This window comes from Apus apus, chromosome Z, assembly GCF_020740795.1.
Source record: "Apus apus isolate bApuApu2 chromosome Z, bApuApu2.pri.cur, whole genome shotgun sequence".
Lineage (NCBI taxonomy): Eukaryota > Metazoa > Chordata > Aves > Apodiformes > Apodidae > Apus > Apus apus.
The window spans coordinates 133,220-146,482 of NC_067312.1; the positions used below are offsets into that span (position 1 = coordinate 133,220).

Below are 13,263 nucleotides of genomic sequence, written 5' to 3' on the forward strand. Positions count from 1 at the left end.
GGGATAAAGTGAACATAAAGATTTGAGAGATGAGACCAGACAAGTCAGCAGCCCTGCTCAGCTCTCTTTCAGGATAATCAGGAGCTAACCCATGGCATCCATCCAGCACAGGTGGCAGTGGGTGCCTTCCTGTACCAAAGCAAGATGATTATCACTCTTGAGCACAGTTCTGTTAGTCTATCCTCTGCCTGAAGGATTTAAAGACCCTGTGAAAGGGCAACTAGCATAAAGGCAGTTGTCTAATAAATACAAAAATACATACACACTTAATATCAAAATTACAAAGAAAGTTCTTCTAAGAATTAAATGAAAAATTATTCCAGAGAGCAAAGCTATCAAATCCATATAAAAATACACAAAGCCTTAACTGACAGTTTTTCATTATTTGAGACACTGTTTGCACTCTGTACATAGGCTTCTTTTTACAGTTATATACACTCAATAGGAATTAGGAAGTCTTCCTAGTCTAAAACCTCGCCTAGTTACGTAAACTGAAGTTTAATTAACATGTAGCAAAAGCAATTATTTAAGTAAAGGCCCACTCACACACCAATTTATCCAAGTATGTTCAAGAGTGAAACTGCACAGCAGATGAGATACATTTGTCTGTTAGTGAGACACTCAGGACAATTCCAAATTGGGGAAATATCTCAAAAGAATCCAGAGGTCTGCAGAGTTAGGACTGTAAATTTACCCATGGAGAGCAAACCCCACATAGCTGCAACAGTCTTTCACAGGCATGCAGAGGGAACAACCTCTGTGCTCTGCTAGAGCACGAGAACAGAATCTCTCCCATTCCTCAAACTTTTCAAGCAATTGAAGTTGAACAAGAAGGGACAAGAGACATGGCCAGTCTTGATAAAGTGAGTTGTATCCTGGACATTTCATTCATCTCCTCCTCACTATTCCAGTACAGCATTTTAAGATTCAGTACATAAACGATGTTTCCACCACAACTGCCAAGACTTTGAAGCCACATTTCTCCCCTTTTTCCTCCAAAAACTTTTCAATAACTCCTTCCCTTAAAGATAAAACTTGGCCTTTTATCCAAGATCAAAACCAACTGACACCCTGGCTGCCAGACAAGCTGATAGTCTATTTCTTCTCTAAACCATCATGATGCCTGTAAATACTTCAGAACACAAATGAGGCAAGTTCCTGGTTTCCTAGGAAATAGGGTTTTTCCAGGAAGTGAAATTTCTTTGAGAACTGCTTTTAAAGTGCTGAGAGCAAAGCCCAGTGTCTCCAAAAGGGACACACAAAGGTGTAATAACTTAACATGGGAGGGCTGCCATTAAGATGATCTTCAGAACTGAACTGAGAAACAGTCCACAAGGTGTGTAGGTGAAGATACATTCCCCAGATTAAAAAAACCAAACACGTATTTAAAGAAACAACCTGCAAGACCCCTTCACCCCCCCCTTCAAACACCTTTCTCTGAAATAGATTTTTTTTTTCATTTTTAGCTTATAAATAAAATGAATTAAATTCACCTCAAAGCTGGGGAATAATGTATTACGAAGAACACCAGAGAGATGAAGCAATAAATGAAACACCCCTGATTTTGACAGTACTCATATGAAGAGTCAATTCTTAAGATTTACTGACTGTCCCAAGTACTATTTTCCACTCAGATGACAGTCCTCCTTGTAAACACTGCTGCTCCTTCCCCTGGACTAGCTGTATTTCCTGCCTCTCCACCTGGGTGTCTGAAGGTGTTCACCAGAATGCCAGGAAAAGCCTCTCACTTCTGTCCTAAGTTAGATCTGCAACCTTTAGGGTGCCTGGACTGCTTGCAAAAAGTTATTAGAGAAAATAAGTTTCTTTTAAAATTAAATCACTACTTTGCTTGCTGATTATTCAATGATAGAAGTAAGTAAAAGGGAAAAAAAATTCTGCATATGGCCAGCAGGCCACAGATATGGCCACAGAGTCACGGAGCAGTGAGGTGTGATGCTTCTGGGTCCTGTTTTTCTGATGGTGGGTGATAGGACTTCTGGGAAGATACCAGTGACTCTTAAAAAACATAGGATAGCAGGCTCTGAATGTACGTACTGCACGACTTTCATTAATCCCTTGGTGACAATGTCCACCCCTATGTGTGATCAACATCTCACTGAAACGTAGGGTGCAAATTAAGTCCTGGAGGATAAACCAAGACTGATTGTGTTCATGCTCTGCACCAAGCTTGTGTGCATGACCTTCACATTCTTAATTCTTTGGGAAAGCATCTCCTGAAGTAAGTACTCCCTCTGAGCAGCATGAAGAAAATGGCACAGGTTTTAGCCAAGGGAAGATGCCCCTTGACTGTTCCAGGGTCTTACTTTTCCCAGTTGGCCTTTTTACTCCAGTTCATCCAGTAACACATTCCAGTGAAGCACTCACTTGGTTAATTGTGTCAAAACAAGAACCAGCCCATGAGAACTCTCCACTGACAGTGGAAGAAGCAAGCAGGACAAGCATTTGATGCTATACCCATGAGAAACAGTTAAAATTCTTGTCAACCTTTTGGGGCCTTCACATCCTGACTTATGATGGGAAGCCTAAGGATGCGTTCCAGTATTTTAAAAGGCTGGTCTCCAGAAAAAGGGGAAAACATCTGCAAGCTGGGAGTTTCTGCCCTATTACCAGGGATTCCAGAGACCACTTCAAAACACTGCCTTCTTACAGCAACTATCTGTGTTGATGTGAGGAAGATTCAGATATGCAATGACATAAATATCAGCAAAACAAATACCAGGTCTTAGAAGTAAAAAGCTGTTTCTGAAGGATTAATAAAGGCAGTTTTGTTTTACTACATGGCATTTTTGCCACTCCTCCTCAAGCCCTGTATCTACACCCATTCCAGGCACAGGGACTCCAGCCACATGAGGAAACCAAACACACCAACCCCCTCGTGTACTCTGCCAAGGTGGGGGTGGGGGGAAAAGGGAAATAAACAGATAAATATTTTTCTCAGTTTTAAAGTACAATTTATCTTGTAGCTTGGGCTTTGGGACAGCTGCAGATGGGGCACAGTATTCTCCATAAGAAAGAGCAAGCTGCCTACAAATCGCTGCTGAAATGAACAGGTACCTTTATAGTGGCTTTCCAGTGCCTGAAGGGGCTCCAGGAAAGCTGGAGAGGGACTTTTCACCAGGGAGGGCAGTGATAGGACAAGGGGTGATGGTTTTAAACTGAAAAATGGAGATTTAGGTTAGACATCAGGAAGAAATTCTTCACCATGAGGGCCATAAGGCACTGGAACAGTTTGCCCAGGAAGGTTGTGGCTGCCCCATCCCCGAAGGTGTTCAAGGCCAAGTTAGATGAGGCTTGTGCAGCCTGACCTAGTGTGAGGTGTCCCTGCTCATAGCAGGGGGGGCTTTGGAACATGATAATCTTTAAGGTCCTTTCCAACCCAAACTATTCTGTGATTGTATAAAGCTAAGCAATTATAAACACTCAAAACAGAGTCACTTTGGCAAGTTCAACATCCTAACAAAGACAAGCAAACAGAACCATCTGGCAGCTCCCAGACAGGTCATATCTCCCAAACTCTCAAAACCCTGATTTTTGTCTGTCAGGCACAAGAACAATTTCAAGCTTTCCAGGCCTAGCAATGACAAGTAATCCTCCCTTTCCAACACTTTTCCAATTAATATTCTCTATGCAGGAATAACTTTTCACAACTAATTCAGGCACCCTAAAGGCTGCAGACTGGTATAAATTCCCAGTAAGCCATGTTATTCCAGAACAAAATTCTGATAACCTGGTACAAGTACTCCACTTCCAAACACAAGTCATGATGCCTAAATAACATCATGCCCATTATGGAACAAAACGTCTACACAGGCAGCAATACCAGCCCAACCAGCATAAAAGCACTTTTAAAAAATTGTCTGTACTGTTACACCAAAAAAATTTATCAGGTAGAGAAGCTTAAGTGATTCAGTCAGAATCACAGTAATCTATATCCTAACATTAAGCAAACATCAGCCTAATACACAGATTATGAGCAGTTAATTAGTTATGCAACATCTATTAGCTGTTATGACTGACTAACTCTTCTCATTGCTGACTCTGAAAGCCAAGTATCTGAAGACAGGCAAAAGCAATATGCTAGTTTAACCACCAAACCTCCTTCAGGAAATGGGAACCACACCTCAAACCATGACTCGGTGTGGTTGGAAATGCTCCGCAGGCAGGTAGGATATAGAGAGGCCCCTTCAACCACAATCGGCACTGGTAGCAAAATACATTTGGGATGGCAGAAGGTGGAAGTCATGGAAAGTCACAAAGAAACTGAGTGACACTTGCATGATGCTTATGGTGTACTGCTATACCCTGGCACAGAGCTGGGCTTACAGCCCAAAACACATTTATCAGCCTTCAGTGTGAGGCATGGCAAGGCGCTATCAGTGTGCGTGGCTGAGGTTTGCAATTATGGATTACCAAGACATGTCTAACCAACAAGGTACCCCCACAGGAAGCCCAAGTTGTTCCACAACTGTAAGCACATCCATTCAAAATATACCGAGCCCTAGAACTGACAGTAAAAGGGCGGGTAATTGTCTTCTTTTCTACTATATCCTGCATCTTATTATGGATCCTTCTTATCTGTTGAAAGATGAGCCCTTTCCTCCTCCAACAGGTATAATTAAGTAAAGACAGTTAATGAGAATCTTTCTTTGGCTTGTTAAGCACATTTCCACAGTGTCTTTTTGACAGCCAAAATAGAATTACTTGTAGTTTACAACTCCTAAGAAGCCTCATCTTGTAGTCTAACTCCTCCATTTTTGAACTTTCTTAGTTTTTTTGGGTATCTCAAGTTCTCTTTGGGTAGGAGAAAACAGGAAGGGAAAGAGAAGAGGTATCTTCTGAAGTCTGTCCATTTCCTCCTCTCACACCACCACTGAACTACCTCCAGCACAATTTAAAAGGAACCACATGTAACTGGTTCAAATTTCACTTTTATCAGCCTTTGGCTGACAAAAAGAACAAGGATATTTCAGCACATGGACAAAGCATCACCTTTCCCACACCACATGGAGCTGAACAGACCATCTCTATCTACAGCTGACCAAATTAAAAGCACCTATATTTATCAAGAGATACAGTTAAGGCCTTGGGCCTAACAACTTCCTGAATTTCTCCTAAGATATAGATGAATTAATGAAAAGCAGGTAAATCCTCATACCATTCTTTTTGCACTCTGCTTAAAAATTAATTATAAAAATGGCTTTTGTACTTCTATATGCAAAACGGGCTGGGACAGTAACGCGTGAATAATTTGGCTGTACAACAATAACAAATGGAATTTTGAGATTCCCAATGTAATTAAAATTTGAATCACATTCTAAATGGCACTACCTGCCTATTTCCTTTAATGTACTTTTTAAGAGTGGATAGCAATTCTTGCTCACAAACAGCCTGAAGCAGCAGCAGTCTCAGTGACAGCACTTCCAGTCAGACAGGGCCTGCCTGTGCAACACTAGCAACAAACAGGCCCTAAAACATTAGGGTCAAGTTTGGGGTTTTATGAATACACATTCCCCACAATCTGTATGTATATTTATATTTTAACACAAATTCATACATCTATGAAAGAAAACCATAGTTAGTTAATTCATCAAAAGAGGCTTAGAACTTGATAAATCATAACAGTTATTCTCAAGATCAGGTATCTCAGCCAAGCCGCAGAGCAAAAGGAGATGGTGACAGCTGATTGAGAGGACCAACCCTGCAGCACTAAGCAGCATTTGCTGCTGAAAAGCTGGCCTGTGTGCAAAATCAGAAAATCCCAGTGAAGTGCATTTACAAATAATATTAGACTAAAAAAAAACCAAACTCACCAAGAACACTGCAGGCTCCAGCATCTATTCAGGTTTCCCATCTTACAGTCTACAAAAATCCCTGCAAATGCAAAATCTCCTTTGCTAAAAATAAAACTTCGTAACACAGTTTGTGTTCGAAAATCCAAATAAAACAGAGACATTGAATTTTGTGATAACTCAAGAACTTACAATTTCAAAACTGCTGACTATTCTGGTAGAGAGAAAAAAAATTAAAATGTGCTCCCATGTAACATGAATTTTAGCTGACACTTGGAAAAGAACATACTTCAGCAGCAACAATAGATATTATTCCTATCATGCAACAAGAATTCATGTTTGCAAGCCTAATTTTGCTTCGGATGTCTACAGTCAAATAGAGAACCTCTGCATCAAACTATGAAAAACAGGAACAGAAATCAGCACAGTGATCTGCCAGGCATTTTGCTCTGCCACACAAGCTATTTAACTGCCCTGTCTAATCTGAGAAACAACACATTGTAGCTGCATTAAAAACCACAAGCCCATAATTTCAGGCTAAACATTAGCATGCTATTTTCATTTTTCTACGGTTAGTGTCGAAATACCTTATGTAACCTACTGCAGTCAGAAATAAAAAGGTTGTATTGTCACTCTCTGATGCAGACACCCTGCCACCATACAACTTACCCAATATCCACAACCTCTCAAGGCTTTTAAGACTGTCTACTTTATTCTGCTGAGCAGAGAGGAAAAGACCCTCATTTCACACTAGAACAGAACATTTTCAATGTTTTGCCTCTGTATTTATCTTGACCGTAGATTACCAAGCCATCTAATGCAGCCAGCTCTGGTCAGGTTTTAAAAAAATCATACTTATAAGATTCCAGAGTTGCTGATTTCCTGTCATAGGAAGTAACAGTTATAGCAAAAGAATCCCCAAGGCAAAATGTTTAGTGTTCCAATGTGCAGGCTCCAACAGCCTTTGTTCTTCCCTTTGCTATATTCATTACTGCTTTCCTCTCTCTCCCCCTCTCCTCTCTGAATCCCTCAGCTTTCACTGCAAGGTACAAATGCCAGCTCAAATCTAAGTACACATTTATTTTTTAGATAAGAAAAAAAAAAAAAAGAAAGAAAAAAGAATCCTATCCATTATCCATTGCTATGAGTTAAAAGCAGTCACCCCTCAGGAGCTGCTGCATTGCCCATCCGCTCTCCTTATTTCATTACTGCACAATATTGTAATTCATGCCACTAGTAACCCACTGGAGCTCCATCAAACCTCTAAAACACATCTTTCCACTTGGCTGCTGCAAAATCCTCCCTGGGTTTACATCAGTTTTAGAAAAGACTATTTATTTTATACGTTTCTTTCTATGTAGGCTGTATTACGCACATGTGTAACACTGAAGACTTTAATTCAGAATTAAGTATCACCTTTGGCCATCAGATATAGCCAAACAAGCAACCTTTAAATAATCAGACAGCAAATTATGAACGTGTAATGCTGCAGCACAACAACAGAACAGTTTGCTACCATGTGGTCCACAATTTATGATTGTCACTCAGAGGCCTATCCATATCACTACATTGTGAAAAAAGGTATTTCAATGAAAACACTGTATTTAGCTAAGATATCAGTAAGTCTTTACAAATAATAGCTTTAATCCTATTAAAACTGGAGGAGGTTAATAGCATTTCTTTAGTAACACTTAAACAATTGTCTCCTTACTACTGTGCCAAGTGTGCAATCAGGAGCCAGATTTACTTTTCACATACATGTACCTTCATGCTATCATTATATTCATACCCAAAACACCACATCTCACCTTGTGAACCTTGACCTTTGCAAGGTTTTTTTAGCCAATGCTCAGTTACTGCCACAGATGCATTACCTCTGCAAATATGAAAGGGTTAAAGGCAGCCCCAATCAATAGGCCTACAAGGAAGAAAGAAAAAAAAAAGGGAAAACGAGTATGCCTTACAGCATCTTTGCAATGCTTTTATGCACAATTCTACAACAATATTGTTTCCTTTTGGCCTTAGAGAAAGGCACAGCACCCCCCCCCCTCAACGTCTCCTAAAGAAGAAAACCACAAGACAGCACCCTGTAAATAAAACAGCATGCAAAGCAGCATTCTTCAGTCACAAGCATAAGTACAATTACAAATCATTCAATCAATTTTATTTAGTTTAGTTTTAAAATAGACTGCATAACCAGTGTCCCACCCTTGCAAAGCAAAAATATTTTAATAAGGGTCATAAATCTCAGCTCTTGCCCATTCCTTAAGCATAAAAAGGCACAAAAAGCCAAAGTAATCTCAGTTACTGCAAATATGTACATTTACATACAGAATCCTTTATGACTATATTAGCCACATACCAGAGCTGTGTGTCTAAAGTGTGCATTCACATACTGTTTTGGGATGGTATCTTTCTGCAAGCTCCTCTGCTTTTGGCTGCCATGAAGGGAGGAAGCTATCCCACTGTAGTAGCTCAGTGACTGCATTGTGTTCAGGAGCTGATCTGCCTCAAACCAGTTCCAGCCGGTTCTGGTCACCCTACATAAAAAGCTATGGCAACCCTCGCTGAGTTGCCAACAAGTCCCTGAAAATCGCAGGGGCTGTTTCTGCGGTGGCGGTGGGGCCGGCAGCAGCCCTGTCCCCCGGCTGCCGTCCTGCCCGGCCCCCTTGCTCCCCAGTGCCGCCCCACCGCTCCCTTCCTCTCCTCCCCCACTTACCTCCCACAACCTGGCTGAAAGCTGTGAGTGTGTGCGTGCCTGTCTGTAGCTAACAAAGAGACCGCAATAAAAATCCTCACAGGATCTCTCTTGCAGCACCAGGCAGGCTCGGCCACAGCCCTGGGAGACAGACGCTAACCCCGGGCTGCGCCCGCCCTGCTCCCGCAGCACGCGGGGGCTGCTCAGCAGCTGCCCCCTCATGCCCCCGGCCGGGGGGTGGCCGAGCCAGGGCTTCTCCCGCCCGCCCTCCCCACTCCTGGCTGCACCTGGGGCCGCTCGAATGGCATTTTCCCTGCACGGCGTTGCTACAAAGATCACCCACACACGCACCTCCCTCCCCTCAAGAAATCCACTTCCGCAGCAGCGAGATGCCTGCAAAATCGTTCCTTTGCCCCCTCCTAGCAGCACCGGCTTGGCTGCTGAGCTGATTTTTTGTCTTCTTCGTCTTTTTTTCTTTGCTATTCCGCTCTCCTTGAGGCAGGCGAGCTGCAGCCCCCGCCTGGCCGCCCCCCCGGCTCCCACACCCGGAGCTGCGGGGGAGGCCCGGGCAGCCTGCTCGGCTCCCACCCCGCAAAGATGGCTCCTGCCTGGCCACGGCCCCTCGCTCTGTCCCGCATCTCCCTCCTGGGCCATTCCTCGCCAAGGTCACGACTCCCTGCGGTGCCCAAGTCCCTCCAGAGCAGGGCCGAGCACCCACTTTGGCTCATGGCAGCCCTGCCCCTAGCCCGCTCCCCCTTTTGTCTCTGCCACCCAGGGCCTTCCTGCTGCCTGGCTGACAGGCACCCCGAATCGAGACATGATCACCCCGCTCCTCCTTTGGCTACTCACCCTTGCACTGGTACAACCAGTAACTACCTCCGCCTACGCGCCAAGCCCCATCCTCTCCGGGGTCTGCCGTGAGATGGCTCTTCAGCACGGCTTTCCTGCGAGCCAGCTGCCAGGCTACACCGGCCAGCCCCTCTGCTCTCCGGGCTGCACCTGTAACTGTTAGCAGAGGTCTCGGGCACAACCCTTCACCCCCCCTTCCCCTGCGGAGAGAGCTGAGATCTGGCACTTTCTCCACATCCCTCATCCCCACCCCATTCTGGGGAAAACGACCATGTCCTTCCGCTGCCTCAGCCCCGTCTGCTCTGCACAGACGGCCCCGGCCGGCCCTCCCTCGCCCCGCAGCCCGGGCAGCCGCTCCCGCCTCTGCGGGCACCCGCGGCCCGGCTGCGGCCCCCTCCCCTCGCGCGGCGCCCGCGCCCCCCCCCCCCGGGCCCGGGGCGGCCCTGCCCGAGCGGGCCCTGCAGAGACCCCGGGCGGGGCGCGGGGCTGCTGCGGAGGGGAGGCCGCGGCCCCTCCGGCGGCGGGGGAAGGGGGGAGGCGGCGGGACGGCCGCGTCCGAGCGATCCTCCCGCGCCGAGCCAGCCCGAAGCCGCCGGCCCTGGCGGCTCCGGTGTTGGGGCGGCCGCGGGGCCCCGGCCCCACCGCGGCCCGAGCCGCGCCGAGCAGGCCGGGCAGGCCGCTCCGCCGCTGGCTGCCCGCGGCACGGAGGGGCCTGCGCACAGGCGAGGCGGGAGCCGGGCCGGCAGGAAGGCGAACCCCCCACCGCATGCAAACTGCGCACCCCCATGCAAACACACCTGCTGCGGCCTCGCCGCCCGGCCGCGGCGGCTCCGGCCGGCGGGCTCAGGCGGGCATGGCTAAGGTCGGCGCTGCCCCGGCCGCCCGCCGAGCGGCCTGGCTAAGAGATGGTGGAACATAATGGCAGGGAGGCTCTGCCGGGACTGAGGAGACGGTGGGGGTGGGGGTGCCTCGGCTTGCACAGATGGGGGAGACGCTCCCGTGTGATTCCGTGTGAAACGGCTCCCTGGAGTGTGCCGGGGGCGGGGAGGGCTGCGCTGCCTCCCAGCGCGCCGCGGGCAAGCGCCGCGGCCGGGGCCGGGCAGGTCGCGGCCTCCCGCAGCGCGGGGGTCGAGCCCGGGCGCCCGGGGATCCCGCCCCGGCGCGGATGGAGCGGAGCCTGCGGGGCCAGCCCGGCAGCGCCAGCGGGCCGGGGCTGACCGCTCCCCCGCTTCTCCGGCGCGGCCCCGTCGCCACGGCCGGGGCAGGCCCGCCGCAGTGCCGCCAACGGCCCGGCCCCGCGGGAAGCCTTGGGCCTCGGGCGGGCCAGGCAGCTCTCCCCGGCTGTGGAAGGGTCCCCCTTTACCTCAGTGCCTCAGGCTTCGCCTCAGCAGCAGAGCCCTGGAGCAGCAAAGGCACTGGGGGCACCCCCCACCCGTCCCGCTGGGCCTCTTGGTGCTCCACGGCCTGCGCTTCACTTCTAAGTCAACAAAGGACAGGAGAGACGGGACACTGTGAAACCAGACGTTCATTTGTGGGGCTCTGTGGCCTGCGCTTCACTTCTAAGTCAACAAAGGACAGGAGAGATGGGACGCTGTGAAAATAGATGTTCATTTGTGGGGCTCTGCGGCCTGTGCTTCACTTCTAAGTCAACAAAGGACAGGAGAGACGGGACACTGTTGAGTCAGATGTTCATGTGCTTCCCAAGTGTGACTGCAGCACAGCTCCCCTGGAAGCTGAGGGGCCAGGATGTGGCTCTGGCTGCCAGTGCCGGTGTGATGGCAGGGCCCCTGAGAGACAGTGAGCCAAGGTAGGACTGTGGGCCGAGGTGGGATGGTGGGCCCTGATGGGGTGGTGGGCCAGGCTGGGTGACACCTTCCACACCCCACACTGCATTTTAACGTGCTGTGGCGCTTTAAAACATCACATCCTTGAACTTTGTCCTGTGTTGATGCTGCCGTACCACACAAAACCAGGTTAACTTGGTCCTTCCTGGAGCTAGCGTGGTGCTTTTGGCTGTTGCCCCTTGTGACATGGTACGTTTGGTAACAGCCTTTTGTTTGCTGTTGTGGGAGGATCCCCCACCAGAAGCTGTGCTCATGGGGCTGGTCAGGGGGGCTCAAACCCGGCTGCTTCCGCCCCAGCTCGAGGGACTTCACAGGGACAAATTCTAACATCTTCCAGTTAACCAAAACGGCAAACTGCCAACTGTGGCCATCAGTGAGTCTGACAAGTTTATAGAATTTGCATATAATACATCGATTTGGTAGTTTATATAAAAAATGAATTGATTTATGTTCTGCACTATTTTTAATGTTCAGGAAAGGCTGTGAAATTCAGCTTGTGCAAGCCTAGGGCTAATTCTGCAAGTGACTTGTAGAAGAATCAGGCTGTAATATTTATAACACCCTGCTTCTTCCCAATTAACTAGTAAACTGATTTGTTTAAAAAAATTGAAAACTACAGTCTGTTTTCTTACATTGGATTTCTGTGGTCGGCTTGCAGAATAGTATAAAGAAGATGGCAGCTGCTACTACTTCTGTATTAATATCTGAAATGTTAATTGATTTCACAGATTATATGGCACAAAGTTCCTTGTGCATGCTGTCTTTCAGACAGACTTACTTGTTTTCTTTCCAGTCAGGTGTCCTTGACATCTCCATAGCAGAAAAAGTCTGTCACCCTAACTATTTGACTTTCAAAATATAAAATGGAGAGAATGTTAAGTATCATTTACAAGTGATGCCAGCCTGACAGCTCTTCTTCCATGGCTTTTTAACTCAAACACACAAAGTAACAGGCAATTGCAATGCAAGTGTCGCTGTGGTGTCACTTCTGCTTTGTGGGGCTTCAGTGGTTTTTTTAGCATGTTGACCTTAGATCTTAGCTCTGAGAGGTAGTCCTTGAGTCACGTCAGGAGTGCTGTGACTCAGCAGGTAGAAGTGTTTCCGTTCGCTGCTGGGGCACCAGCGGGTGGTTCTAGGTGTCTCCAGCATTTCCAGAGGTGGGAAGTGGAATTCCCCGCTTTGTCCTGCCTCAACAGCCGGGCTGCACCAGGATTAACTTAGGTAATCCCTCAGGGAGTTTTGGTTCCCCACAGCTGCTGGATCTCACCCCTGAAGCTTCCATCTGAACGTACTTCCTCACCACGTTGCTACCCCACACCACGGCCCCTCTCACGGCTGGGGAAGGAGAAGACCCTGAGGGTGGCTTGGGCAGGAAGGCAGGCAGGACCATCCCGGCGCTCTGGCTGTGAGCAGCTTCTGGCAGCACACTGATAACCCAGAGCAGACTAGGACTGGCTCTGCCCTATCAGATGTCAAGTGTCCAAAATAGAGGCCCTGTTCACCCCCTGAGGCAGTGTGTTGCCTCATCCCTAGAACCGGTGGTGGAAGAAATTTCTGTCTTCTAAGGTGATTCTGATTTCTCCACTGGCCAGGAGCAAAGCCTCCACTGCTGTCCTCATGGTGGGGAGTCTCAGCCCAGACAAATGACACCACCAGTGTCTTCCTTTCACTTTGACTCCGGAACAGCACTGAGAGGGGATCACCTGGTCAGTGCACTGAGGAACAGTGAACTTTGCTGTTGGGTCCCATATCTTGTACATAATTCTCCAGGAACTGTGGATCTTTAACCCCACCTTTCCTTTTTCCTGAAGACCAACCTCCAGTACAATCATCTCTTACTTCTCAGCAGTCAGCAAGGAGTGCTGCCAGTTCAAAACATTTTCCTTTTGGTGCTGCAGTGAGGGCTCAACTCATGTGCAATAGCTTCCTAATTTTTTAACTTCTGAAGGATTTTAAGGTTCTTGAAATTCACGACTCTAAAACGGGGTGTATCCATCCCACTTTTTCTGTCGATAAATAGCTACAAACATGGTTTTTACACACTAAAAATGTGCTGGGCCCA

At 47.6% G+C, this 13,263-nt stretch overlaps 2 protein-coding genes across 10 annotated transcripts in view; one reads left to right on the plus strand and one right to left on the minus strand.

Moving 5' to 3' along the window:
- Positions 1-10,360, minus strand: part of ZNF532 (zinc finger protein 532) — a 38,251-nt gene extending 27,891 nt beyond the window's left edge. The window contains exons 1-3 of one of the 7 annotated variants that reach the window (XM_051642197.1): positions 9,358-9,414; positions 8,173-8,362; positions 7,619-7,728 (exon numbers count right to left, since the gene is read on the minus strand). Coding sequence is in view for 1 of the 7 variants with exons in the window: in XM_051642194.1 (XP_051498154.1) it covers positions 9,358-9,601 (244 nt within the window). In the remaining 6 variants the exon portion in view is untranslated. The other 6 variants (XM_051642198.1, XM_051642199.1, XM_051642196.1 and 3 more) reach the window with 6 other exon arrangements.
- ALPK2 (alpha kinase 2) overlaps positions 1-13,263 on the plus strand; it is a 165,041-nt gene that overhangs the window by 37,183 nt on the left and 114,595 nt on the right. Inside the window, exon 1 of one of the 3 annotated variants that reach the window (XM_051642190.1) lies at positions 10,444-11,164. The exons of 1 other annotated variant lie outside the window; for it this stretch is intronic. The gene's annotated coding sequence lies outside the window, so the exon portion shown is untranslated. Of the gene's footprint in view, positions 1-10,443; positions 11,165-11,547; positions 11,575-13,263 lie in introns of those variants that run through there. One more of the 3 variants, XM_051642192.1, reaches the window with a different exon arrangement.